The 27341-nt window shown below is 34.5% G+C and overlaps 1 protein-coding gene across 1 annotated transcript; it reads left to right on the forward strand.

Moving 5' to 3' along the window:
• LOC129220841 (uncharacterized) lies at positions 1–27341 on the forward strand. The gene is made up of 5 exons (XM_054855310.1): positions 1–14; positions 17535–17736; positions 22463–22675; positions 24715–25002; positions 27225–27341. Exons 2-5 carry the CDS (start codon positions 17548–17550, stop codon positions 27312–27314), a joined length of 780 nt encoding a protein of 259 aa, XP_054711285.1. The 5' UTR covers positions 1–14; positions 17535–17547; the 3' UTR covers positions 27315–27341.

The following is a 27341-nucleotide window of genomic DNA, read 5'->3' on the forward strand; positions in this document are numbered from 1 at the left end:
ATTACCTGTAGCAGGTAAGTAATTTTGATAGATATTTGTTAATATTTTTCAAGAGAGAGAGGGGAAGGGGGGAGATTTTTACTTATTTACTGCAATAAATAAATAAATAAAATCTTCGCGAGATACAAAACTAATACAACATAGGAGATCTGCATTAAAACTTAGGAAAAATTAGACAATTTATTAATGTCTGTTTAGAAAATTTGAGAAAGTTATTCATTAGTTCTGAAGTGCAAGTAGAAAGAAAGATCTATAGAAAAATAAATTAATTCCAAAAACTTATGCGCTAAACCATTCAAAGTATTGTATTAATAAATTCGTTATACTTCTTCAGCGTCAGACCCAGCAGATCTCCACGGTCAAGGGAGCCCACGCCGTTAAGAGCTCCGCGGTTCAAGAACCCCTCCCCCCCTACAAAAAAATGCTTGAAAAATAAATACAACTTAATACACAAATTTAAAAAATTGAGTAGGATATTTTTGTAATGCTTTGGCATAAACTGAAGGAAAGAAGAATCTTTACATATTTATTTAGGTGCATCAGCAAATCTATACTAATATTATAAAGAGAGAGGGCGGATTTTTGTGTGTTCATATGTTAGAGGTAATCTCCAGAACCCCTGCTCCTATTTGAAAAATTCCTTCACTATATGAAAGGTGCTTTCTTACTGAGTGACATGGCTATAATCCGGAAAAAAATCCGATAAATAGTTCTTTTTTTATTCCAATTTAGGCCCAAATTTCACATAAATTCCCGAATATGGGAGTTAAAAATTACTTGCACATATTAATATTTTATATCGTTGAAAAGGGTAGAATTTTCCGCGTTCTAAACAATTTTTTTCAATGCTCTAATTTAATTACGGCGAGAGTAATTTGCTTTTTTAGCTCGAACTTTTTTAGGCTTAGCTAAAATTTAGGCACTACTTTCTTCATTAAATCTATCAATAAAAAGTGAAGGAATTGTCCCACAGTTTTCTTTTTCACACCATTGGAAATAGCAACAGTTTTACTCCAGATCTTTCTCGACCTATGGTCGAAAACTTAGCGTCTATCTTCAAAGGAAAAAAAGCTACAAGCGTTTTTAAATCTATTTCGAACAATGTCATTTTGATTCAGGTTGTCAACCATTTTATTTTCGTGTTTCCATGGTTACGCTTTTAAAATCCATCTTTCGCATTTTAATTTCTTAAAAGTATTTTAATATCTGTCGTTGTTGTTTGGAAGGGTAATTTTGCATGGTGTATTTTTTTTTTTCTTATATTTAAGCCTGATTGTTGAATATATGGCACTTGACACAATTTTTATTCTCAAGGTAGACCGGGCAAAGTCAGGCAACGCAGCTCTTAATATATAAAAATTTGAAAGCTACTGCTAATGTGATTTTATACTTTTTTGTTTGTTTGGCGAAACATTTATTATTGCTAACGAAAAAACATTCGCTTCACTCGCAAAAGGACTGGGTACCGGTAGCGTGGTCGCTTGGCGAATTAGGCGCTTAGCAGTTCAGTCTAGGATTATTGTTTCAAACGATGCGACGGTAACTTTCAAATCAACCGTAAATGTAATTCATTGTTTTGGCGATTTGTTTTGGAAGGAAAGAAACTTTTGATTTGTTTTTATCCGAGTGAAATGTACGACATTTTCTTCTTTTTTTTCCGATGATGATTTTTGAATGTTCCACGGTTTTTTTTTTTCGCTACACGGATGGATTATGATAGCGTGGTTGCTGTGCGAGTTTGGCGATAAACAATAGAGATGCAAAATTATTTTTACACTTGAAAGATATTATTTGATGTCTTTTTTTGTTTATTTGGCGAAATATTTTAAATTGCAGTAAAAATCGCTTCACTCGCTAAATAGAGTTTTAAAGCAACTGCAAATCTAATTTAATGATTTGACAAAAAGTTTTAAATTCCAAAGAAACTTTAATAGTTTTTCTTTTTTTTAAAGGTGTGTACGCATTTTATACAAAGAAAAATTATCATTTCACATCAGAGGGGGAGGGGGCGTCAATTTTTTTTATTCAACGGACTTCCATTAAACTTTTAGCACGGGCATCGCTGTGCGGGTACTGCTAGTTTTATATAATAGAAGTAACTTACCTTGAGTCACCAAAATATGAACTTCAAACGAATTTTTTTAAAGAGACCGTTTCTTTACCGAAAGCATTTAAGAATACTTCAAATTTGAACACGTCGTAACGAAAAGACGCGCCAGTTCTTAAAATCTTTAAAGTTAAAATGAAAATATAACTTGACAAAGAGACGGATGTTTGGGCAATATATCTCTTTTTGTATTTAAAATGATAATAATAATAATAAAATGGATGTTGAATGGGTCAGGAACTTGATAAACAGGTAGTCTAAAATTCGAAAGGCAGGATAAAATACCTGGAGTGCCAAATTTCTTAGCTGGTCCATGTAAATGCTTTATATATTTTCTCCTTGTTTCGCAGATTTTTCGCTGTTACTTGCATAGCTTTTCCTGATTACAGAAGAGAAAAATCAATGCACCATCAAAAAGAGCTAATAATATCATGAAAACGATGCTTGCTTTGAAATTTAACTTTATATTTTTAGAAATTGAGTTGATTTTCACTCATTGAAGCTGAGAATGCCAACAAACTGGTAGTTAAAGTAAATTTAGCACATCAGCATCAGCGGAGTGCAGCAATAATACGGTGTAACTCGTCAATGGAAGGCAAAACGCACCATTGCTGCGGACTTTCGCTGGTGTGCTAAATTTACTTTAGCTTTCAGTTTGCTGGCACTCTCAGCTTCAATAAGATGACATGTGCCTCCATTTCGGTTATTGTCTATTCGAGACTGATGAGTCCATAACAAGGACGAAACTGCAGCCTCTGGATAGCATAACAGGACTGTTGGTACATTGCAAGTAGTTGTGCTTTAGAGGACATTCATTAATTACGTAAGGATGATTTTGGCAATTTTTGCCACTTCCTATCCCCATGTAAGGGCACGTAATATTTTTCACCCCCCTCATTCTTACTTAAGATTCTATTAAGTTTTTCAACTAATAAAATAACGAATCTTACGTCACTATGGAATCGTGATTACATTCATTATTATTAAATTATTTCAAAAAATATTTTTGTGCATAGAAATATTTACTAAAAAGTTGGAATCTAGATTAAATGTTTTTCGACACTTTTTTCTTTTCTTTCTTTCTTTCTTTTTTTTTTGTCTATGATGCGATACTAAAACAGGTTATACTAATGCGATTCCCGCGGTTCTCAAACTTTAGGCCACGGAACCATTAGTAATTTTCTTTTACTTAAAGGACCACCATTTTTGTTTATTGACTAGAAGACAAATTGTTAATGATATAGGAGTCGAATGATAAAGATGAAAAATTATCATCATTCGACTGATTTCTTCTGCATTGAAGAAATTATTGATTACGTGAACATTTTTGCATTTTGACAGATTAACACGTTTTAAGGTGCGCTGAACCTACTCTAACCCTTTTTGGATACTATCTGTCCGTCTGTTTGTGTTTAGCGTGTATTTGACTGATTTCTTAAAGGTGATCTAACTTAAAACGTTATAGATGGAATTGAAAGGAACTTAGTATAAATACATGCATCTAAATGTGCGCTGGTGTTGTTTAGTTTTGGCACTTATCTCTTCTGAGGTTGACCCAACCGAACAATATCCACTTTCAACGTGACTGCTGTCGGTCAAACAATCAAAGATTCGCATAAAAATTGGTACACATATGTACCTCATGGAAGAGATGCAGATAAGTTTTTGCTACCAATCATTTCAAAGGGGTGACACAACAGAATGATTTTCTCGTCAAGTATTACTACTTCTACCTCGGAAAATAACACAAGAATTCAAATAAAAACTAAAATACAAGGGCACCTCAACTGAAACATTCGCCTTTGGTTTTGACGCCTATTGCTCAAGATAAGGACTTTGAATGCTTTTGTCGTTCAGCATGACTGATTACATGATTCAGTGCATGTGCAATGTGCATTATTAGTACCGTATTAAGTAAGACTTAATTTATCCAAGTTGGTTACGATGATACCTAAATTTGAAATTCCTCGAAGGTATCAAAATACGTCAACCTCGCTGATATAAATTGTTAATGGTTAAGGTCAAATGTCGCCATAGAACCAAATTTTGGTAAATGCGATAGTAAATAAACATCGCTTGTTTATATGAAATACAGAGAGGAAAGCTTCGTAAGTCCACATTACACTTCACTGCATACTCGACGATCCTCTGCAATGGTGGATTTATCATGTCGCAAATTGCAAAGATTCCCATGACCATAAGGGCACTGAAGGGATAAAAATTCTCATGATAAATTAATGTTTTATATAGTTATGTGGTAGATATATAGGGGCTCCAAATATGCATTTACCAGCCCTAAACATATAAATCTGCCACTGGTCCTCCGTTGGTAATTTTACCAGTTTTTAAAGGGCCCTAAAAATAGCTTTTTTATATTTTTTTAAAATCTTGATCAGCGGCTAAACAACACCAGTCCACTATCCCCAGAGGTATTGGTTTGGGGTGGAACCTTGGACCACAATAGGGAAGTTTTCGATTTTTCAATTGTATTTTTATATGATAGAGTAACATGTATGAACATCATAGGTGAAAAAATTTTTGCGATACGATAAGTAGTTTTTTTTAAATTAATTTTTAAAGTTCAAGCGCCTGTGACGTCAGATGGCATAGGAAGTGACGTCCGATAGGAGAGAAACGCTAGCGAACCGGTTCCCATGTCATGGGAGAAATCGAAGAACGTTCATTCGACTTCGAAGATGAAACGTAAAAGGCTTATCTCCTCGCGTTTCTGGAATATTAAACCTCTCATCCTCTCGGAAATATTCGAATATCACCATTAATATTATTTGAGGAAGATTATTTAGATTGTGCTTTAACGAATCCGGCCTCCATAGTGTGTTCGAAAGGATTATTGAATTTCTAAAAAATAAAAATATCAACGCGCTCAAAATATCCCTAGCGAAAACAAGGGATCTTCGGCGGAAGGCTGCCCATTCGCGCCCTGTGACGTAGGCTCGTGACGTCTCAGAAGAGCGCACTTTTGCGCGTGGATTTTTAAAAATTTATTAAAAATCAACCACGGTGTTTTAAAATTCGGCGATGGTGAATTTTTTAGTTTTGAGGGTCAATTAACAATATGCAATAGCCAAAATATGAACATTTAATAGGTTGCAACTTCCCTATTGATTGAACGGGGACTAGTCGAATTAACGCATATGGTGAATCTTCGGCAGTTGTCCCCGTGGCAAAAGGGTCACCCTTGACCCTTTAGCCACGAACTAAGTGCTTTACTGAGCTCAGCCCGTGTCCGCAGCATACTATTTAACTATGTACCGAAAGCAAAATTAAAAAATTTCAAAAAATTATGATGCAGTATGAATAACAAGAAGTTCTGTCTAGAACTAAACGAGCCTACTTTCCCATATTCCAATATCGACTTTCTAGTATTTGATCAGTATTCTCAAAATTTGCTAAAATCGTAAATTATTTCAAATATATTTTTTTAATATTTTAAGCTGATTTCGAGAAATAGAGTATGCCTCTCTCATCTAAAGAATTAGATACGTAAAAAATAAATAAAATAGCAGCACATTTTAAACAAAGCAGCTAAATACACTTTTTTTTTCCATAAAAAAAAAACAAAATAATAATAATAATAAAAAAATCTTTTCTTTTTCCCCTGTTGCCAAATTTTTTTTAAGAATGAATTAATGTACTTTCAAAAATAAATAAAAACAATAAAATGTCAACTTAAAGAAATAATTTTCATTGTCGAAAAACAAAACGTCTGCGCATATCTTTATGTAGAAACATAAAGGACTCCGAATTTCTCCGCCCAAAACTGAATACACAAATTAAAACTTTAGCTTGAAAATAAAATAAAAAAATATTAAAAACAATTATTTCACAGTAAAAACCATGGCTGCGGAGTCAGAGTCGGAGTCCAATGTGTCGGATTTTGGGACAAAAAGGGTTAGATTCGAGAGCCGAAAGTTTTAAATTCAAAGACTCGGAGTTGGAATCGGTCACTTCCCCAAAAAGTCCGCAAGCCTGCCAATATTTGTAGAGTCGGAGTCGGACTTATTATTTGATATAGGAGTTGGAGTCAGAGTCGAATTTCCAAGAGTCGGAGTCAGTCATTTTTCCTCCGTGCATAAAGTTTTGCCAAAGCTACGAAGTCAGATTCAAAGTCGAGGAGTCGGAATCCGAGTAATTTTCGGGCACAGGAATCGGAGTCAGGAGCCCCAAAATTATCGGAGTTGGAGTCGGGAGTAGGTCATCAAGAGCCATTTCCAACAAAATTTGTTTGAAGTAAATCCGCCTTTAAGTTCGGAATCTATATTGACTTTCAGTTTCCCCGTAGGTGCTAATGTTAAGAGATTTGAACTGTTTAAAATTGAATGAAAACGTGTTCAAATCAAAAAGATATTTTCGATACATGGTTTTTCATCAAAAGCTTTTCCCTACAAAGTTTGTTTTGAGCCACTTCGCCTCTAAGTTCAATATTTATTTTTCCTTTGAATTTCCCCGTAAGCGCTAATGTTAAGTTTTTTGAACTGTTCAAAATTGAACGAAAAATTGTTCAAATCAAAAAATGAATTATGGGAATGAGATGTCCTCGCCAAGATCTTTCTAACAAAAAAAATTTGTTCGAATCGGACTACTCATTCAAAAGTTATTTGGGGGGGGGGGGGGGGAACAGACCGACAGACAGACAGACATTTTTCCCCATCTCAACACCCTACTTTCCAATTTTTAATTTTTAAATATTTATCTAATTATTTTATTTATTTTTGACTTTCTTTTGTTTTTTGGGATATTTTTAAGATGCATTAAGACTTCTTTCATGCTTTTTTCTTCTTTCTCTGACTTTTACTGGGAAAGTAGGCTAAAAAATACAACCTTCAATTTGAAATGACACCTATTTTTAAAAATATTACTTTTCCGTGAAATGTTTGCACCAGTTTTATAATTGTGCCTGCAACAAATTACATTCATATGAATAATGAAATTAATTCATTGTGAAACTGATAATACTCGTAGCTATATATTTTTGCTTTGTGTCGGAATGTTGGGTACGTACAGTAGAAGCAGAATCCAAGAACTATTTTTTTTTTGGATGCGCATAGGCTGGAAAGCTTGTTTTGCATAGATAAGTTGTTACAAATGGAAGATAATTGTAGATAATGCTTTGTAAACAATTTTCAACATCAAGCTAAAATTTATTGAGTGAAACTGAATCAGACAATCAGTTTCCAGCAGACGAGCTCTGAAGTTCAATCATGATTCATACTCGGGCATGGACAGTGTCATAGGTTTCTTAAATGAACAATAATGCACTGAAAATAATCAAACACTTTTTAAACACTTTTTGCACACGTACACTTGTCCCGTTTTTGAGAACACTATTTTTGTAATAGTTATTAGAACCGTTGCGAGAGCACACGTCATAATGCTTTTTAAACACGGACACTTGTCGCCTTTTTAGAACACTTTTTGGGTCAGTTTTCAAAACATTTCTAAAAACACTGTTCGGAACATGTAACGCACGTTTTAGACACTTATAGGATATCGTAAAAAAATGATTTTGGAACACTTGCACTAAACATTTTGTGACATAGGTATAGTTTTTAAGATATGTTTCGGAACAATTACCAATTACTAATATCCTCCCGAAATACTTATACGTGCTACACAAGCATAAAAGAAGCTTATAAAAAGAAAAAATATGCACTAAATTCACTTTTGTTGAGACTGCAGGCTTGATGATAGGGTTAGACTTTGAATGAATATGATTATTAATCAGCATTATTACTATGAAAATTTAAAATCTAATGGAATCTCAAAATCAATTAAATAGTTTACAGCAAAATGACAAACGAGCAAAAAAAGTAGCAGGACGTTGTAGTACAAAGTCATATTTACTATAGAAACGACATCTAAATTTGAAATATAAATTTCCACAATTACGTTTTCAAAGTCAATCAATAATGTAAAAAGTAAACAAAAATGTTAAAAAAAAATGGTTTTATAAATTAATTTTTAAAAAAAATTCCTCAAGAACAAAATTTTTTTGGATTGCTGTCAATAAACCTTATTTGTTTACTTTCCTAATACTTAGCTATTCAGTACAGTCTAAAGCTCGGTTTCTGATCAATTACCTTAAAGATACAGTGGTGGACATAGTTATAAGATACCTCTCTAATTTGACAGAGAATGAAAGAAAATATTCAGAGCTTAAAAATGTTTCATCAAATGCGTCAAAAACATCAATTTATTCTGTTATCATATATAGTTATTTTATAATTATGATATTTTCCTGCAATTTAATGAAAAAACTTTAAAACATAATGGACAAAATTATAAGACACAAACCGTTTTTCCAAATACAGTGGCCGACATAGTTAGCAGACACCATTGGTCTAAAAGAAAATCCTCTAACATGGTTATTCGATATCTGGTAGAGCCGCCATTGTTTTTTATAACATAAAAGATGCAATTTGGCATCAAATCTATCAATTCTAACAAAATATCTCAAGACAGTTCTTCCTAAGCACATTTCATAGCATTCTTTTGGTCTTCGACACATATAAACTGACTCCCGTTTTGGTAAAGAGATTTCGCTTATCAGTTAAATCATTTCCATTGCGAATGATTTAAATGTGAAGATTTAAAACAGAACTGCCACTACATATCCGGGAGCATTTTGCAGATGGTTTATGCAGCATAGCATGAATTTTATCATTTAGTTGAAAAAACATATAAAACAGCGAGAGTTAAAATAAATCGATTCGAAGAAATTTCAAAAACAAGAAGAAATTACTCAATTGCACAAATAAAACAATTTGCTCCAGGTAAACAATGAAATATCATCTTCCTCTTTTGATATTCAATCATATGGCCATAGAAATAAATTATCTGGCAGTCTTACGGTCACGTATGTATGTATGTGACCAAAATGTCATCAAATGCCGGAAATGTCACGAAACTGGACATAATAAGTATCAATGAAGAGAAAAAAACTACAAAATGAAAATGTTATTCGAAGTGAACCAAAAATTTATGAATATCGAATTCAACATCGTGAAAATGGTTGCTTCAGAACAACTTACTGTGTGTTTTGCATTAATTTCTTACTTTCGTAAAACTTTTTGATTTCTCAACTCTTTTTACATGGGTCAGAATAACCAAAAGATTTTTAAAAAACTTTTCAAAAGAATGAAGAACAAAAAAAAAAAAAAAAAAAAAATCAACATACGTCTACTTTTTCTTTTTCTGTCCTTAGTATACTAAACTTAGAAGCAATTTATACGTTACGGCGTGCGTTTGTTTTACCTTTTTCATCCACCATTAGACAGTGGCTGCAGCGTCCCCTATAGTTTGTTGGAGTTGCAAATTGTTTTTGTTTATTTTTGAAAGTACATTAGTTACAAAATTATGTTTTGGCAACAGCGGAAATACAAACGATTTTTTTTTTTTAGCAATCACGATTGCTTATTGTTCTTACTTGACTATTTTTGACGTTTCTTTAATTTTTCCCACCGCCACCCTCCGCACCATCACCGTCGACGGACTCCTCACGATGCTGCACCTCTAGCGAAAGCCGTCTCCAGGTTGCATTCATGTCCTACACACACGCGCATACATACATAACTACGCACACGCGCGCACACACACACACACACACATACACCTACACCTACACACACAAACACATACACACATACACATACACACACGCACCCACACATACACACACAAAAACATACACACACATACACACAACTACCCACACATTCATGCCTGCACACAGACACAAAGACATATGCCTACACACACATACCCCCACACAGACACAAACACATACCCCCACACACAAACACACACGCCTACATACACACACTCGTGATTGCGAGAAACATAATTTGAATTCAAGATGTCAAAATTAAAATTAATTTTTTTCTTGTTGATATGATGTGTATATTTATTTTAAAGATCTTTTAATTTTAATTCTTTTTTTTTCTTTTTGAAAGCGATTAAAGATTTTTTTTAATTGAAAAAAAAATGTGTTAACTGCTTTGTTTAAAAGATGCTACTACTTTATTTGTTTGTTTATTTATTTTTTACGCATTTATTTCTTCAGATGAGCAAGGCGCATTTTATTTCTACAAATCAGTTTCAAATGGAAAAATTTGCGTTTGAAATAATTTGAGATTTTAGCTAATTTTGAGAATACGAATATTGATCAGATACTGGAAATTCGATATTGGTATACTACGGGTAAGTAGTCTCGTTTAGTTCTAGATGGAATTTCTTGTTTGAACTCGTGTTCCTAATAAGCTTGCGTTCGACGAGCTCAACCGGTAGCGACTGGTCGATTGATCACGTGACGGCTAATGACGGCAGCCGATGCTAAAGCATTTGAGATGACGTCATTATTTGTCATGTGACCAACCGACCTGTCAGCTACCGGTCGCTCATCAAACACAACTTAAGACCAATTCCCCATATTTTTTTAAAAAGCTGACAAATATAATTTAAATTTACATTTTCACACGCAATGATTGTTTTCTAATTTTTTATAAGTCATTTGATAAATGTTGAAAAGTTGGAACCAATTGAATCATAAATTTAATGCTTTATTTGGTGCATTTATCTTGTTTGCAGTATTTTTTCTTTTTAAATATTCTTTGGTAAGACAATAAATAATTCCCTTCGTATGTCTTTTTTCAGATTGCCAAATCATGCATGGCATTTCAGCAGGTCAAAAAAGGTTCCTCATCCCATGACGAGAACCTTATCCTTTAAAGATAAAAATTGATTTCGTTTAGTGGGGTATTTACCAACCCATATACAATAGGATGCATGTCGTTTGTCAAATCTAGGGAGGCTACCTCAGAATACCTCAGTCTCCTTAATATTAAGAGAGGCAGATGTTTGCCATTTAGATTAGGGAGGTTGCGTTGCACACAAGAATTCGCGAATAGCAAAATTTTACTACGCCATTAAACACTCCTCTTTTTTAAAACTCATTTCCATATTAAGGAAAGATGTTGCAAAATGTTAAAGTGAAAGTCTACTCAATAATGACGATTTAGTAAATACATCACAGTAACATTCTGGATAATGAATGACTTTTTAATGCTGCCCAACATTTATCATCAGCATGAGACCTAATGACAACTCAATCGATAGACAGATGCTAATATCCATCAATATGGTAATCAGAGAAAATATCAAAATCGATCGGGGTTCTTTTATCACTTGTTGCATTTTTTAATCTTCCCTTCTAATTTTTCTGTTGAATGAAACACTAATCTTTACATTACTGACATTTTTTTTCTATTTTTTTATTTTTTCGGTTTCGATCAGGGAGCGGGGGAAAAAAAAGAAACAACTCGTGGAATATTTAATTTTCATTAGCATCAAATGTAATCTATGCATTTCAGAAACGAGGTTGTTACTAATAACATTTTCCCCAATGTTTGTAATCTGCATAAATTAGGATAAATGATTTTTCTTTCATCTGTTGAATTTCTTTCAGTAAGAAACAATTGTGCTTTATTTTATTTCAAATTTGATGCAACCGAAATTTCAAAATGAATTCATAAAAATCAATATTCTAATTTAATTTGTGGGTCTTGTTATAGATAATAATTCTTTCTTCTATACATAATGTATAGAAAAAAGTATTAAATTCAAAAAAAAAAAAAAAAAATCGAATTTCGTCGGACTTACGCGTTTTGATGTGTGCTGAATCGACATTGACTATTTTTGGAAAATGTTAGCTTGTGTGTCTGTATGAGTGTGACTACTTTTTGTGTCTGCTCTAGCTAAAAAACTACCGCATAAAATCAAACAAAATTTGGTACACATATGTATTCCATGTGAAGTGGCGCTGCTTAGATTTTTGGCGCCAATTCCTCCAAGGAGGGTAGTGGAATCAAATGGCTTCTTCGTTATGCGTGAGTGGTTTATTTTAAGATGCAATGCATGGACGAAAATTACTACCTACCTAATTGAAACCTAATTAATTTAAACTACTGAAAATTTATAAATTAAGTTTTCTAAATAAACTTTTAGTGAGCATAATACTCAAGCTTGTAATACAGAGGTAGGTTGATAATTTCCACACTAAATGCGTTGTCGTTAATGCACAATAAAACTTTTTTTTTTAAATTTATTATTGGACAAATGTAGAAGAGAAAAGAAAAGGCAGAATCTGCTAAAAATTTTTTGAAGTTAGATGAAAAAAATGGTGAAATTAGCTGCATTTATATTTTTAAGGAAACCTTAAAACCAGATTTCCGTTCCAGACTGAGTAATTTTTTGCTTGTTAAGGGGTAATGCACAACCCAAACATTTACAGAAAAGAATTCAGAAAATTTCTCCACTTGTTTTAGTTTGGGATTGCTAAGTGCTTATAGCTTAATGTGGTAATACATTCTCACTAAATTGCTTCCCGTGACTCATTTTGAGCTGAACAATCCACCCACAATTATCTAGACATCCAATTCGCGGTGAACGAGATAGTTCCGTAGATACACCCTCCGAATAACATTATGACGCTCATTAGGGTACTTCGAATTTAGGGTCGTGAGAAAGAATCTAAAAATAGCTCACAACGAAAATTGCAGGGAGCGATTGACTAAAGAGGATACAGCTGCTTTAGTTGGAAGTTATGAGATAGAAATTTTTTCACGGAATATTTTTCTTCTTTCTCGAAAAAATGAAAGATTTTTAAATTTCTTCTATTCGGTAAGTGCGTCAAATAAGGTCACCCTAAGGTTCATGGCCTAATATCTTGCTTATTATAATTCAAAGCTTTAGCACATTCATCAGATGACTCTTAAAAAATAAGAAAAAAATAATACCACTTGAAAATTCAATTATGTTTTTCAGCAGTTTTAACAAAGAAAGGCGATTTGGTCTGGACAAGAATTAAAGGACAGAGTTAAAGACAACCGCCTAATAGTATAATAAACTAATAAAAAAATCGATATCAATTATTTTAAAACGTATTAAACCACATTTGACAAATTCTAAAACATTTTCAAAAATTCCATGTTTACTTCAATGCAAAGGAGAAAGATCAATCGTCACATTCAGGGCACTGACAATACGTTATTTTAAAAGATTATTGACTGAGCTGGCGGTGTATTTCATGTAATACGATATTTTCTGTTGCTTTGGTAACGGTTCTGTTTTGTTCGTCAATTCGTACACTAATGTGCAGCACAGGATCCAGAATCATAACCTCCACCCCATATTCTGGTGTTCGAATAGAGGCACCAGAGTGCTAATAACGCGAATCATGGCCCTATTAGGCTACAATCTTCTTTTTTCTAGTTTATCAAATCATAAAGAAAATGACGGTACATAACGATATTTTCTCTTTTGAATTCGTCAACTACACTCGTGTTTGGGAAAATTGCAACAACATAAAGGACTCGTTGGGAAAGATTAAAATTTGTTGCACATATTACTCATAGTGCTACAAATAAAAGATCAAAATTACAGGTCAATGAAACGAAAATAACTGACGTAAATTAATATTGTATGTAGCTACCCCGTGCAGCTATGAGAGCCTGTACTATACACGTCTTGGGATCGAATCATAGAGGTGCTGAATGTCACGATTGGGAATGGTTACTCATATGGCTTCAATCTGAAGCCCAAGTTCATCCGTACCCACTGCCGGACCAGACACGTGGGCGAGTCTACGACCAAAGCAATCCGAGACATGCTCTATGGGCGTCATATCTGGAAAATGTGAAGGGAAGAGAAGTAGCGTAACCTGTGGGGCACCGAAGAACACTTGTACGTTACCTGCGATATATGGACTTGCGTTGTCCTGCTGAAACACTGCACCTGGAATGCTCTGAAGAAAGGGTATTTACCTACTGCGTCACGGCGTCCCTGAAGTAGCGCACGCTACTGCGGTTACCCGCAATTCGGAGTAAATAGGACTGCCCTTGATATGCAATAGCGCTCCAGACCATGACGACTGGCGTTATGCCGGTATGACGTAGGATTACACACTCTGGGAGGTGACGTCTCCATGTGTAATGTCTGGAATCCTTATGGTGCAGATTAAATCTGGACTCACCCGAGAAGATGACCTGTTGCTAGTTACACCCCATTGGGCGTGTTTGTGGGCCCATTGAAGCCGGAAGCAACGATGATTGAGGATGAAGGGAATCCTGTATAGGAGAATCCTTGTATGCAGGGGTCCTGACGCAGCAGACGTCGACGAACCGTGGATGCAGTAATGTGACACCTGTAGTCTTACTCCAAAATTGTACTATCGTACGAGAGGACGCTATACGATCCATCACAGCTAGGCGGGTGACGTGTCAATAATCCTGTGGCGTCGTTCGGTTGCGTGGGCAGGTGCGAGCACTTCGGCTAATTTCACCATCCTCTGTCCATCTTTTACAATTACGCATCACAGTTGAGGCATTACGCCCCGTGAGGGCACTGATTTCTTTATAAGTACGTTCACCGTCACGCATGCCGATCATGCAATCCCATTCGAACCCCGTTACTCGTTTGCATGACGCTCTGTGTTTTGGACGAGGCATATTGAGTACAAGAGAAACATCTACCATCGGCAGATAATCATACACTGATTTCGAAAAACCTTTACAGCCCTTTATATACAGAGTCTATGCGGCAGTTCAGCGGGCGTTTCTCGATCCACGCATGCGCGACGTATCTGTAATTCTAATAATTTCCATATTATTATCCTGCTATACATTTCCTGTGAATTTCGGTTCATTTGCATAATTCATTTTTGGTGTTGCAATTTTCACAAACATGGAAGTATTTAAATTAGGCTTATAGAACAATAAACAGCTTTTTTTTATTCTAGTAAACTACAATACAGTGAAACTTGAAGCAACAAAACTTACTGTAAAATGTAATCAGGTAGTTTTGACATCACTCTTCTGAAATACCTTTAGCTACACTATTACCTGGAAAATAAAAACTGTTTTCTGATAACGATTTGCTATGAGTTAGGTTTTCTAATGACGATCGGGTAACGAACTAAGGAATTTTTGTTATGCTGCATCAAAAACGGTGGGGGCGGGGGGGGGGGGCCTTTTTGATCTACATAGCATTTAAATCAAACACTTTGCGCGGAAAATGTTATAATAAGCGAAACGTCAATAGACGTAACTAACAAATTACTTTAGATTCTGGAGCTAACTAATTTATTTGAAATCAGTATCCAATTAATGTATTTGGATTCATGAACTAAGAAATTCATTTCAAACTAGTATGTTGTGGCCATCACGAAACTTTCTTCTATATTTTTCCTTTTTCTGATCCCTCCCCATGCTTGACGAAGAAGCAATATTCCTAACAAAAACAAAATTACACATACAAAAACTTGACGACCATCCCAATGTCTGAATTATTGCAAAAGCAAACAAAGAGCGAAAATTGAAAGTTATTTTGAAAGCCTTGCTTGAATTAATTACAAATATTTTATTTGTTAACAAACATAAGATGGCAACAATTAAAATTTTTAAATCATTGAGATAATATTTCCGATCATTTCCATACAATTAAAATCACGAGAAATACGCAGACGACAATCTATTACGATTTATCTTTCTTATTGTTGCATTAATAAAGCTATTTTTATTCGCAAAAAAAAAAAAAAAAAAAAAAAAAAAAAAAATCAACACCTCTTGGAGCGATTGGAGTCAAAATTGAACCAAATCCTGTTTACGTATGGATTCACATATATTCCAAATTTCAACCAGAACGGAGCATTACTTCTTGAGATAGGGCACTCACAATGGAAAAAAAGAACGGGCGATTGCGCTACCCCCTTCTTAGCTGTTGACATCAAAATAAAATCAGCTCTTATACCCACTAAGGGCTACTTGTCAAAAAAATTTTGTTTGATTCCGTTCGTTATTTCATGAGATATAGCAGTCACAATTGACGACAAAAAACGTTCTATAACTCAACCCCCGTTTGAGCTATTGACACCAAAATTGAATCAGCACCTGCTCCTGTTAGGGGCAACATGTGGACCAAATTTTGTTTGATTCCGCCCGTTACTTCCTGAGGAATAGCAAGCACGCGTAACTCAAAAAACATCCCATTGCTCCACCCTCCTTGGAGGAATTCGCGCCAAAAACCAATAGGCACAAGTTCACATAGGGGCACATATGTGTACCAAATTTCGTTCAATTTCATGCGGTAGTTTTTGCTGTAGAGCGGCCACAAAAAACTGGTCACACACAGACGACGTGACACACATACACACACACATACACACACACACACAGACAGACATTTTCCAAAAATAGTCGAAATGGACTCAGTACACCTCAAAACGTTCGAATCCGTCAAAATTCGAAATTCGAAAATTTGCACGAATCCAATACTTTCTTCTATATATTAGATATAGAGGAAAGTAAAAATAGCAAGTTTATTTGATTAAAAAAAAAAACATTATAGAAGGTGGAAAGTATGTTGTATGTGCTGCGTTTAGTATCAAAACCTGGTCAATCTATAAATTAAAAAAAAATTTTTTTTTTCCTCTCTCAATGTGATACTTTTTTTGCTTCTGCTGTCACGTCACAAAGCGGTTTGGAGCCAATCAATTTCAAGCAGGTTGAAAACCAGTCGAATTTTTCAAATTCTTCGTCTTGTTTGACTTTAAAATTAGGGGGAGCAGAAATTTAAAAAAAAATGTCTTTTTTTTTTCAAAAAAATAAATTTTTAAAAGTTTTTACTTTTAATCACCGATGTACTTACCCTCGTTATCACCAACATTTTGCCGTGTAGTGCACAAACTTGCAATCCCGAATAAATAATCAAAATATCTTGAGATGGCATTTTGGATATCGGACAAACTTTCAAGTTTTTTTTGTCACATATAGATTGGAATAAATGGAAATCAAAAGTTGTAATGTCCGGTGAATATGGTGAGACAGTGCGGTCTACCATTGCCATGTTTCAGTAGCATTCCTTTTCTGCTGATAATAGTTGAAATATTCTCGCCACAAATTGCACCGTATGATTACATTTTCTCCCGATCGCTAAAGCACTTTCTATGAGACAAAACCTTGAAAATTCAGTTTGCATCCAAGATGCCGCTTCCAGATATTTTGCTCAAAAATCATTTGATTGTATCTATCCAGGACTGTACTAGATGGTAAAGGGCTATTGATAACTAGGGCAATAAAACCGTTGATTAAAAAAAAATGTCAATTTTGTTTGTGCGAAAAAAAAAACAAGATTAATTTCCAGCCCACCTACTTCAACAACAAACAATACTTCAGTTCGCATTTAGTTTACAGAACAAATCTAGAGTTTTCAAAGGATGAACGTTGCTAACTTCGTCGACAGTAAAACGCATGCTAAAAAGCATTTACTTAAAAAATAGGAACAGGTAAGGTACTTTTCTCTTCACACTTTTTCGACAAGCTACATTGCTTCGCTTAACGTTGTCTATGTTTAGGTGGCGGCACAAAATGCGAGTGGACTTCCTGACTGTCCTGTTCCTTTGGTTTGCTGTTGGAGTGTCTCTTTCTTGCGATCTTCTGTCGTTGCCGGCTCTAGAGAAAGCCACGTATGCGCTGGCTCATCAACGGGGCATAAGCCCTGTTACTCTGATTCTGAGGATGTTGAGAAGAGCCAGGAGCAAACAGAAGATGGAAAAGGTAAAAAGTTACCTGTTACTTTCTTTGAAAAATTATTTCTCAGAAGTGCATGAGAAAAAACTTGAAAGAATTTATTGAGTTAAAAGAGCTATATAAGAGATATAACTCTTATAAGAGTTATAGTTGATTATAAGAGTTATAGTTAATTATAAGAGTTATAGTTATTGTAAAAGCTGCATCGCCTGGTGGCTATTTGAAAATAAAAGTTATGTCAAATGACACGTGTTTGAAATTTTTTTAAACCTTCCGATTTTTATGAAGAAAAGCCTCAAAGCAAAAGCAAGAATTTTACTTGTTCACACTTGCGAAAAAAATGGCTGCAGATTTTTCTTTTCAATGATTTCATTCAAGATAATTTAAACGGAGCTCGATGCCTACGATAAATTTCCAATTTAAAATTGATTTTTCCTTACTTAAAAAGGCTTATAACTTTTATGTTGGTGATTGTAAGGACTTCGTAGTTTCGCATCCAAAGATAAAAAACCTTCTAAAGATGTATTTTTTGCGGGCTTCCGAATGAGACTGAAACCGAACTGATCGGACAATCACTTCGTGTAGAAAGAGCCATTTAATACCATTTTCGGGTCCTGAAAGTAAAAGAACGGTTCGGTACTTTTTTGACGTTTGAAAAGCCCCCTACAACCTTTTTCGGGTGCGAAAGTATCCCAAAAATTTCATGATAATCGGTTGACTAGTTAAGGCGTGAAAAGGCAACAAACAAACAAAGTCACTTTCGCATTTACAGGGTGTCAAGAAATAACTTAGACACACGTAATACATCATAACTTTAATGCTAATGAAAATATTACGACCAAATTTCAAAATTAATATGAATACATTATTTCGTCTATATATATATATATTTACAGATTTTCAAAGTGGCTACTTACAGCCTTAATACAGATCTTTAAACGTGTCACAAAATTTTCAGCTGTGGGCCGCAACTCACTTACTGATATTTTATCCCGTTAATTGCAAAGGATATCTTTAGGGATGTCAAATTTTCATGAGGTTTAGTACATACCCTTGGCTCTAAGATGGACTAAACAGAATAATCCATTGGGTTCAAATCTGGGGAATACGTATACGATCGCCAATCTTGAGCGCCAATGAAGACCGGAAAATGTGTCTTGCACCAATCTAAGTGCATTCAGCTCTGTGTGCAGGTGCGGAATCCTGTTGGAAGGTCCATCTTTTGTTTCCAAAAAACTTTTGCGACCAAGGTAAGACAGCATCTTCCAAAATACGTTTGCGGTACGTTTCTTGATTAATCTTTACCCCTTGATCAACAAAAACTAGTGATATTTTCCCACTAGCACACATCCAACCCCAAACCATTAGATTTGGGTTGTTTATGAAATTCAACAATGCAAAAATGTCTTGAAGACAAGAATGGGAGATAACCTTCTAAACACTTTGGCATCCCTAAAGAAATCCTTATGCAAAAATTGGGATAAAACATTAAAAAGTGAGTTGCGGCCCAAAGCCGAAAATTTTGTGACACATTTAAGCTCTGTATTAAGGCTAAAGTTAGCCACTTTGAAATTTTGTAAATATATTAGACGAAATAATGTATTCATACTAATTTTGGAGCTGGTCGTTTTTTTTTTCATCAGCATTAAAGTTATGATGTATTATGTGTGTCGAAGTTATTTCTTGTTACCCTGTATAATGTTAGTAAGGATTAGAAACTAAATATGTTTATTTCGTAATCTAATCATGCCTTCAATTGGCACAGCCATCTGATGGCTTTACACATACTAGGGTCTGATCTGGTAAAGTGGTCAATTGGGTAAAGTGGTCATACGTCAAATAAATAGCTATAGCTTGGAAACAAATGTTCAAATGAATGTGAAAATTTTATTTTCGAGTAGGGCAGTTAGAAACTACATTTTAAATGCAAAATTTTACAACTGGCAAAATTATATTTGGTAAAAAAAAATATTTTTTGTGAATATGAAAAATTTAAAAATCGAAACACATCTTTTAACTTCCCTGAAAAATTTTGTTTGTTAGAATTATGAACAGATTGACTGCACAGGAAGCTTCCTACATGTCTTAAGAACTCTTACTCATTAGGAGTAAGCTGAATCTATTTTAGATAATTTTTTTAGAACAGTTTAAGTAAGATGGGGTAAAGTGGTCATAATATTAGGCTTAAAGAATATTGTTCTTCTAATGTCACTTAATCTTTTAGTATAAGGCAGATATAAATTAAACATTAATTTCACTTAATATGCATTGGTTTTACAGTAAACGGAATGAAATATACGAGTATATGCGTATGAATACACATATATACTCGTGTAGGCTAGTATATAGACGTATTCACATAAATGCACCAATAAATACGTATGTGGGTATCTGCAAATATTTTTTATCTATACAGATATACATTCGACTATACACTTATATGCTCGCTTATACTCATATATATACGAACACTTATATACTCAGGTAGAAACGTATATACGCGTATTAACTCGAACAGACACTTTCATACAAGCATATGATATACAAGTGTACAGGTGAGTTTAATCTCTTGAGCAAATTAATAAAAGGTGTTAAAGAGGAGGATAAGAAGCGAGAATCATAATCATTAGGAACATATGGTCACAACATAATGCTGACACACTACATGCACGAAAAGCCAGAAGCTGATGGATGCAAAACAGGTCACAACTTTATTGCACAAAGACAATTTTACACAACATTTTAGGTCTTAAGAAAGTTTTAAAGCGATTGATGAAATTCGCGGCCTGCAGTTGTAATAAATGCGTCACAATCACAAAGCACTCTCTGTTGCAATTACAAGGCACTTTGAAAGACTTTCATCATTCGCTGCGTCTTTGTTGCGATGCGTGTATTAGAGCTACTACAGGCTGAAACGTTTTACAACTGCTCTAAATATTTCTTAAAAACTAAAATGTAGGGTAAAATTATCTCTCTGTAACAAATTTGTGACCTGCTTTGCATCCATCAGTTTTTGGCTTTGTGTGCATGTAGTGCGTCAGCGACCATAAGCTCCTTCTGATTCTTTGCTTCTTATCCTCCCCTCTCACACCCTTTAGATTTTTGCCCAAGAGCTTGGCTTTAATCTGAAAGCATACATGTATATTAGCGTATATACTCGCGTATACATACATGTACTAGTGTATACATGTAAATGTACATATATACGTCTATACAGCTATATAATCGTGTTTACACGTAAACATACTTATATACTCGTGCTTCAATATACATGAGTAGACACGTACAGACATGCACTGGGTATATCCACGTATTAACTTGTATATATGTATGTATGCACACTTATGTATGCGTATATATATCTGTTATACACATATATACTCAGGTAATGCACGTATATCATCGAGGTATAAGTGCATAAACACATATGATGTTCGTTTATAAGCGTATGTACTCAGTATATACACGTGACACGTATATACTCGTGTACCCACGTATACACTCTTGTAAGTAATAACGCATACATGCTTATGTACTCATGTATATACTTGAGTAGGCACGTCCATGCATGTATCTGATGTATACATGTGTCTACTCATATATGAACGCGTTTACACATGTTAACACGACACGTATATACTCGTGTATACTCGAATATAATTGTGCATATACTTATAACTATAAAAATAACCCAAATATACAAATATTAGAGTTATTTATAATGGTTTTGCATCTATTTTTAACTATGACCACTTTACCCCATGCTATGACCACTTTCCCCCACCCCATGGGGTAAAGTGGTCATAAATACATAGGGAAATGAAAGTGTTATAAAACTACTTAAATCAATATTTTCCCCTCTAAAATCCAATGTACCGTGTTCTTTAATAATGCAATGTAAAATAACAACAAAAAAAGTTAAAGTGTTTAAAGAATTTATTGTATTTTTTATCCACCTAAGTTGAAAACCTACGATTTTATGACCACTTTACCCCACCAGACTCTAACCCCTTGATAATCCCTAGCGTGAATATGATCTAGTTAATGCATTAGAATCTATTTAAAGAGAGCTAGTTAATGCGAAAACTGTAATGGATGCTGTGATGTATAGAAAACTTTATTTGAATTTGAAAACTGAAATGTATAGAAATCTAATGTTCAAAACTTGGTAACCTAGTGCATTAGTCATTAGTGCACCGGGCATTTGGAATCGGAGGGCCTCGTCTTTGCCAAACACTGAAAAAGGAACGTGCTTATTGAATCCGTTGAATCCAGCTCTCTCTCGACGTTCTTATCATGTGTTGAGCTTTTTGCACTGATGAAGATAGCCTTGCAATAGCTATATGCTGTATTTTCTTGATAATTTGGGCTTTATTCACGTTGGTTTTTACTTCAACCATTGAATCCGTAGATCTGAAATTCCTGTGCTCAGTCGCTGGCAGTTACTATCGATGCAGAGTTTCTGGAGACTTCCCCTCCTTTTCAGAACTATGCCTAAATCGTGGAGGTTCGATAGATGGTACTGCCATCTATCAGTCCAGGCTATTAGTCAGACTCCCTGCCTTTATGGGAGCCTCATTTTCCCAAGAACTGCACCCTTCTGCCTTTTTTACTCGTTACGAGAGAGGGACTTAGGGAACCCAAGTGGAATTAAAAAAATAAGAACAAATTAACATTCTCATTTATTTTCTCTTTTTGACTTAAACTCGTTAACTTTGAGTGACTCATTATCATATAGTGAAACTTGTTTCAGATGAAATTGAAAGAGATTTTAGAAGAACTGGCTGTAGAAGAGCTAATGCACAAAGTTATAAAACCCGAAACTTCTAGTCATGAAATGGAATTTTCGGTTCCTCGACCTGCTAATATTCCTGGTGTAATACCACATATGGTACCAAGCATGGGATCGCACCAGATGTTGAGACCAACATCTCTATTTTTTCCGCTGCAAAATTTGCCTCCTCCGGTAAGTCTCCCGCCTTTTTCATTTGTACTGTATTTCTTAGTTTTGTTAGAAGAAATATTTGGAAATTTCAGAGATTAGAAAGAATAACATAAATTCAGAAAAAAGGTTGACAACTCGTCTGATTGAATTTTTGAATCGATTTACCTCAAACCGCACAATGTTTCAAAGTTGAAGCTCTAAAAGCGCAACTGTAGACAACCTTCAATGATATTAAAGGAAAAAGGGTACTGGGACTCCTCGCTTGAATTTTTTTGAAATTGGAGTTCTAAAAAGTTTCAGACGTTTAGTTTTTAACCATTCTTCAATGATGTGAGGGGGAAAGTTCAGACGTTCTCGAATTTTTGGAATTGCAAAAACTCAATTTTCGTAACTTGGTGATATTACGAAGAGGGGGTACGAGGGTTACTACCCAGAAAGTTTTCAAGATTGAAGTTTTAAAAGTGTGATTGTAGACCTTGATTGGTAAAGTTAGAGCCGAGGCAACTTTTCGAAAATGAAGCTTCAAAATCGCAGTTCAGATGAATGATTTTTGATGTTCTTAAAAAGCGACGTGTTATGGGGTTCTTTTTCGTAAATTTTTACGAAATTAAAGCACCCTCTGTAATGATTTTGGAAGGGAGAGGGGGACTTTGGGAGTGCAGAGTTAATATTTACAGATGGCCTAAAAAAGAGAAAAAAAATTCATAAAGAGAGGAATGAAAGAAAGAGAGCGAAGAAAGAGGGAACATCATTAGCTGAAAAGTAATCTGAAAACTGGAAATTTAGATATCTTTTTAAAATAATTTTAAAAAATTTCCCAACATAATTTTTTTCTTACTAAAACAACTTCGTTTTCCCAAGATGTGTTCTTGTCTTCTCTTCAGTAAGAAAAGATACTGTTGAAAAACATTCAATTTAGCATTTTGGGGTGAGCATGGGCCCTGTCCTCAGTCCCCTCCTCTGGTCACGTCAATGGAAGTTTTTTTTCCCTCCAAAATATTTTTTTATTGTTAACTTACACGTTTCGCTTGCATGAGTTTCCATTATATAGAATGATTTTGATTTTTGGAATCTAAGGAACTAAAAGAAATATTCACAGCCGTAGAAGAATACGTTAACCTGATAATTCTGTATTCTCATTTGATGAAAAGAAATATTTTACTTCCTGAAGATAATGTTCTTAAAAATTGTCTATAGCCTATAAAAATCTTCTTTTAATGAAGACTAAAAAAGAACAATTTACACTTAAAAAGTACTGCTGTTGGACGAATTTTTCGCTGGATTAAGTTCTTTCAGATAGCGGTATTTGATAAAGAATCTGAATATAAGATTACTTTATTGACTATAGGACTTTTTCATTTAATACGAGGTCTTCAGAATACCGTTATTGTATTTTAATTTTTCAAATACTAATTTGTAACAGTTAAAGTGACTCCTTAAAAATTATCTCAACATCAACGTTTTGATGCTAGAAGTAATAAAATGTTAAAATTTGTGTGGAAAAAAATAAATGCAAAGCACTATTCAAGCACAACACGTGTTTTGGGATTAGAAGTCACTGTGATATCCCAAAAAGTTTCCGTACACCGCAAGTTTTGTCCGACCATGATAAATCGATAAATTCAGAATTTTTTTTCAGGCATGTGTATTACTGATTTTATATTTTAATAATAGTAACCAAAACAATAAGATTTTACCCTGAATAATTAGTAAGTTATCAATTACTTTTCAATTGACTACGATGTTTTCTGAAATTAAATTTACCTGCTCGTATTTTTGGACACAGTTGAATTTTGTGTTTCATTCGATAAATTGAAAATTTCTCTCCTCAAAAAATATACTGAAGCTCCTCTACTGCTTAGTGTTGGAAGTTAATACATCCAACTTACTTAAGTATTGCAAAAGGAGGTTCTTTAAAAATCCTCAAAACACAGGTATTTTTTTCTTTAAATCTTGAGTTTGAATTTCTTCATCGCGAGCTCAAATCTTTTATCTTGCACTTTTCCTGTTTGCAGACATTGAAAATATGTAAAATGGTTATTTCTTATTTGCCTTCTTAGCCTGGTTTGACAGTGAGAGTGAGTGGTTTTCCCCAGGGTCCTCTTCCAGAAGTGTCTGTCACTCTGTCCCCACTCATGACTCTCGTAGAGGCTCTGAGGCAAGCTGAAGAACAGTTTCGATCCGCTCTCAGGACCACCTCCTCAGTCCCTGGCGAAGCAGACGATATTATCCACTTTGGCCATTCAGGAACACAGACGGATTGCTACATCATCCAGAGCCTTGCTGGGCTGCGCTCCAACGCCAAAGGATCCAAGTGGAATATAATAGTCAGCGACAAACTTGGGGAAGTAAGTATTTAACTTCTGCCATTTTTATGGACAAGGAAAAAGGCTGATCTTTCTGGGCATCTATTTTACAGTTGTGATGTTTTAGACTCCTTAAAATCAAAGTTTTCAGATAATGGGGTTATTTCCTTCAGTCAAAAGTAGTACTTTTAGTCACTAAAATTGATAGAATAAGCAAAAAAAAAAAAAAAAAACATGGACCCAGAAAATTCTTTCATTTTCCCAACACTTATTTTTTAATTAATTTTTTAAAACGTCCGATTTTTCAAACAAAGCGTGGTCTTGATGACGTCACAAATGCTCTTTGGCGCATCTTTGTACCGCGTTTCCATGTTATGATAATCAAGAAGCGAATTAAAATTGCGTTCTACGCTTGGTATCAACCATATCGTTGCCAATACATGTGAGTAAAGATGCGAATTAAATATTTTGCTCACAGAATGGGAACACAGAATGGCATTTCATCATTTGTGATGTCATTGGCAAGAAATGTAAACAATGAAAGCGTACAGATTTAAGCAATTTTTTAAAAATATTAAACTTAAACAATTTTTAAAAAAAATGGTCAGATCCTATGTTTTTAAGCATGCTCTTTCAGAAAAAAAAATATTTTTGAAATTTTGGAAATGACCCCATTTAAGCTAAGGTGACCATACGAGCTCCAATTTCTGGATCACAGTCACCAAATTTGGATATTTTCTGATTCTTTGTCTGAAAAAAGTTCTAATGCATTTGGACAAAAATTAACGAATTGAATGATTTTTTTCTTTTGTCCCCCTGTAAGTTGCTGGATTTGGAAGTTAAAGCTCATGCTCAAACATGTTATGAGCAATTAGATATTATCATAGTAATTATCAAGATCTTAGTATTGTAATTTCGAGCGTGCAATGAATTCTCAAAATGTTTAGTGAATGAAGAAAATGTGCATTGTGGTAAGTATAAAATCGGAACATACAATACATAAAATATTACATGCATATGAAATGATTAGAACAATTTTTTAACTCTCATCAGCAAAAGATGTATATTCATCTCGTAAACATTGATTACATAAAACTGAGGCTTTCACAGCTGATGTCAACGGCAAAACTAATTTCCGGGCTTGTAGGCCGTGGCTCATTATTAAGGATGCTTCAATGTTCTCTGGCTGAAATTTTGCCCGACAGATCTCAGAATTAATTTGTGTTCTGAAGAAGCCAAATGGATGTCAGTTGAAACATCCTTAACTTTAAGTTAAAAAACTTTTAAGTCCTTAACCAAATCCTTCCTACCTTTTAGCTAGAAGTCTTAGGACTGGGATTTGTGATCCATACTTTTGATCGATTCCGGATCATCTTGGCGAAAAGCCCCAGCAATAACCACTAGTCATACTAGTGTATATGGAAAAGTCAGATACATTCTGGAAGGACCACAGCCAACAAGCACTTAAATTAGGTAAAACGGCTCTCCTTATTCAATCCAAAAAGATGTGAGTTTAGGAGAGTAGAGACATCTAGAGAGCTTTTGTCACATAGATATGTAAAGATTTACATCTCAGAGTCAGTCTTTCCCCAAGACGATCCGGTCCGATCCTGCACGGGTAGTGGGAATGAACCCATCTCCCTTATACTGCACAGCAATCCTTCGGCTTTGTGCTAAAATGTAGGTAGTTGTAAAGATGCTTTTACATCCATCGACTCATATACTATCCTTTTTTGCATTGAAAGCGGAATTTCGCAAATTTGTGTTACCTTTAATTTGTTAATTTTAGTTTTTAACACAAATGTACTTACTTAATTATTTCTAATCAGTAACTATTTTTGAAACACCAGTCATGCATAGTTTTGGACATATACATATACAATGCTTTTGTGTAAGCTAAATAATTACTCGGGTGCACTTGGTATGAATCTTTAAGTGAATTTATGCCGATCAAAAATGAATTTTGAATTAGGTGAGTCATTTCTATCGCCACTATATGACATTTGTCAGCAAGTGATTGTATCTGTAGAGACTAAATTTAACCCAGGTAAAAATCTCTGCTGGTTTCATTAATTGAACAAATGAAACATTTAGTAAGGTTTCCAAAATTTAAAATAAACTCTTAAGAATGTCGTCAAGTTGATTGTTACACTAATTTGGAAGCACAATTAAGGAAAACAAAGAACCAATGCTGTATGTTATACTTATTAGACATTGACTCTTTCTAAGAAATTCTACGAGTATTAATCTATTTCTGCTTCCAGGTCATCTACAACAGTCATTGCCTTCCAAACCCGAGAGATGTGAAATTCAAACCAGGAATGACAATAACTCTTCTTTATTCATCAATTTGAACAAAACAGATCAAATGAATTTTCGTC

Source organism: Uloborus diversus, chromosome 1 (assembly GCF_026930045.1).
Source record: "Uloborus diversus isolate 005 chromosome 1, Udiv.v.3.1, whole genome shotgun sequence".
NCBI classification, from domain to species: domain Eukaryota; kingdom Metazoa; phylum Arthropoda; class Arachnida; order Araneae; family Uloboridae; genus Uloborus; species Uloborus diversus.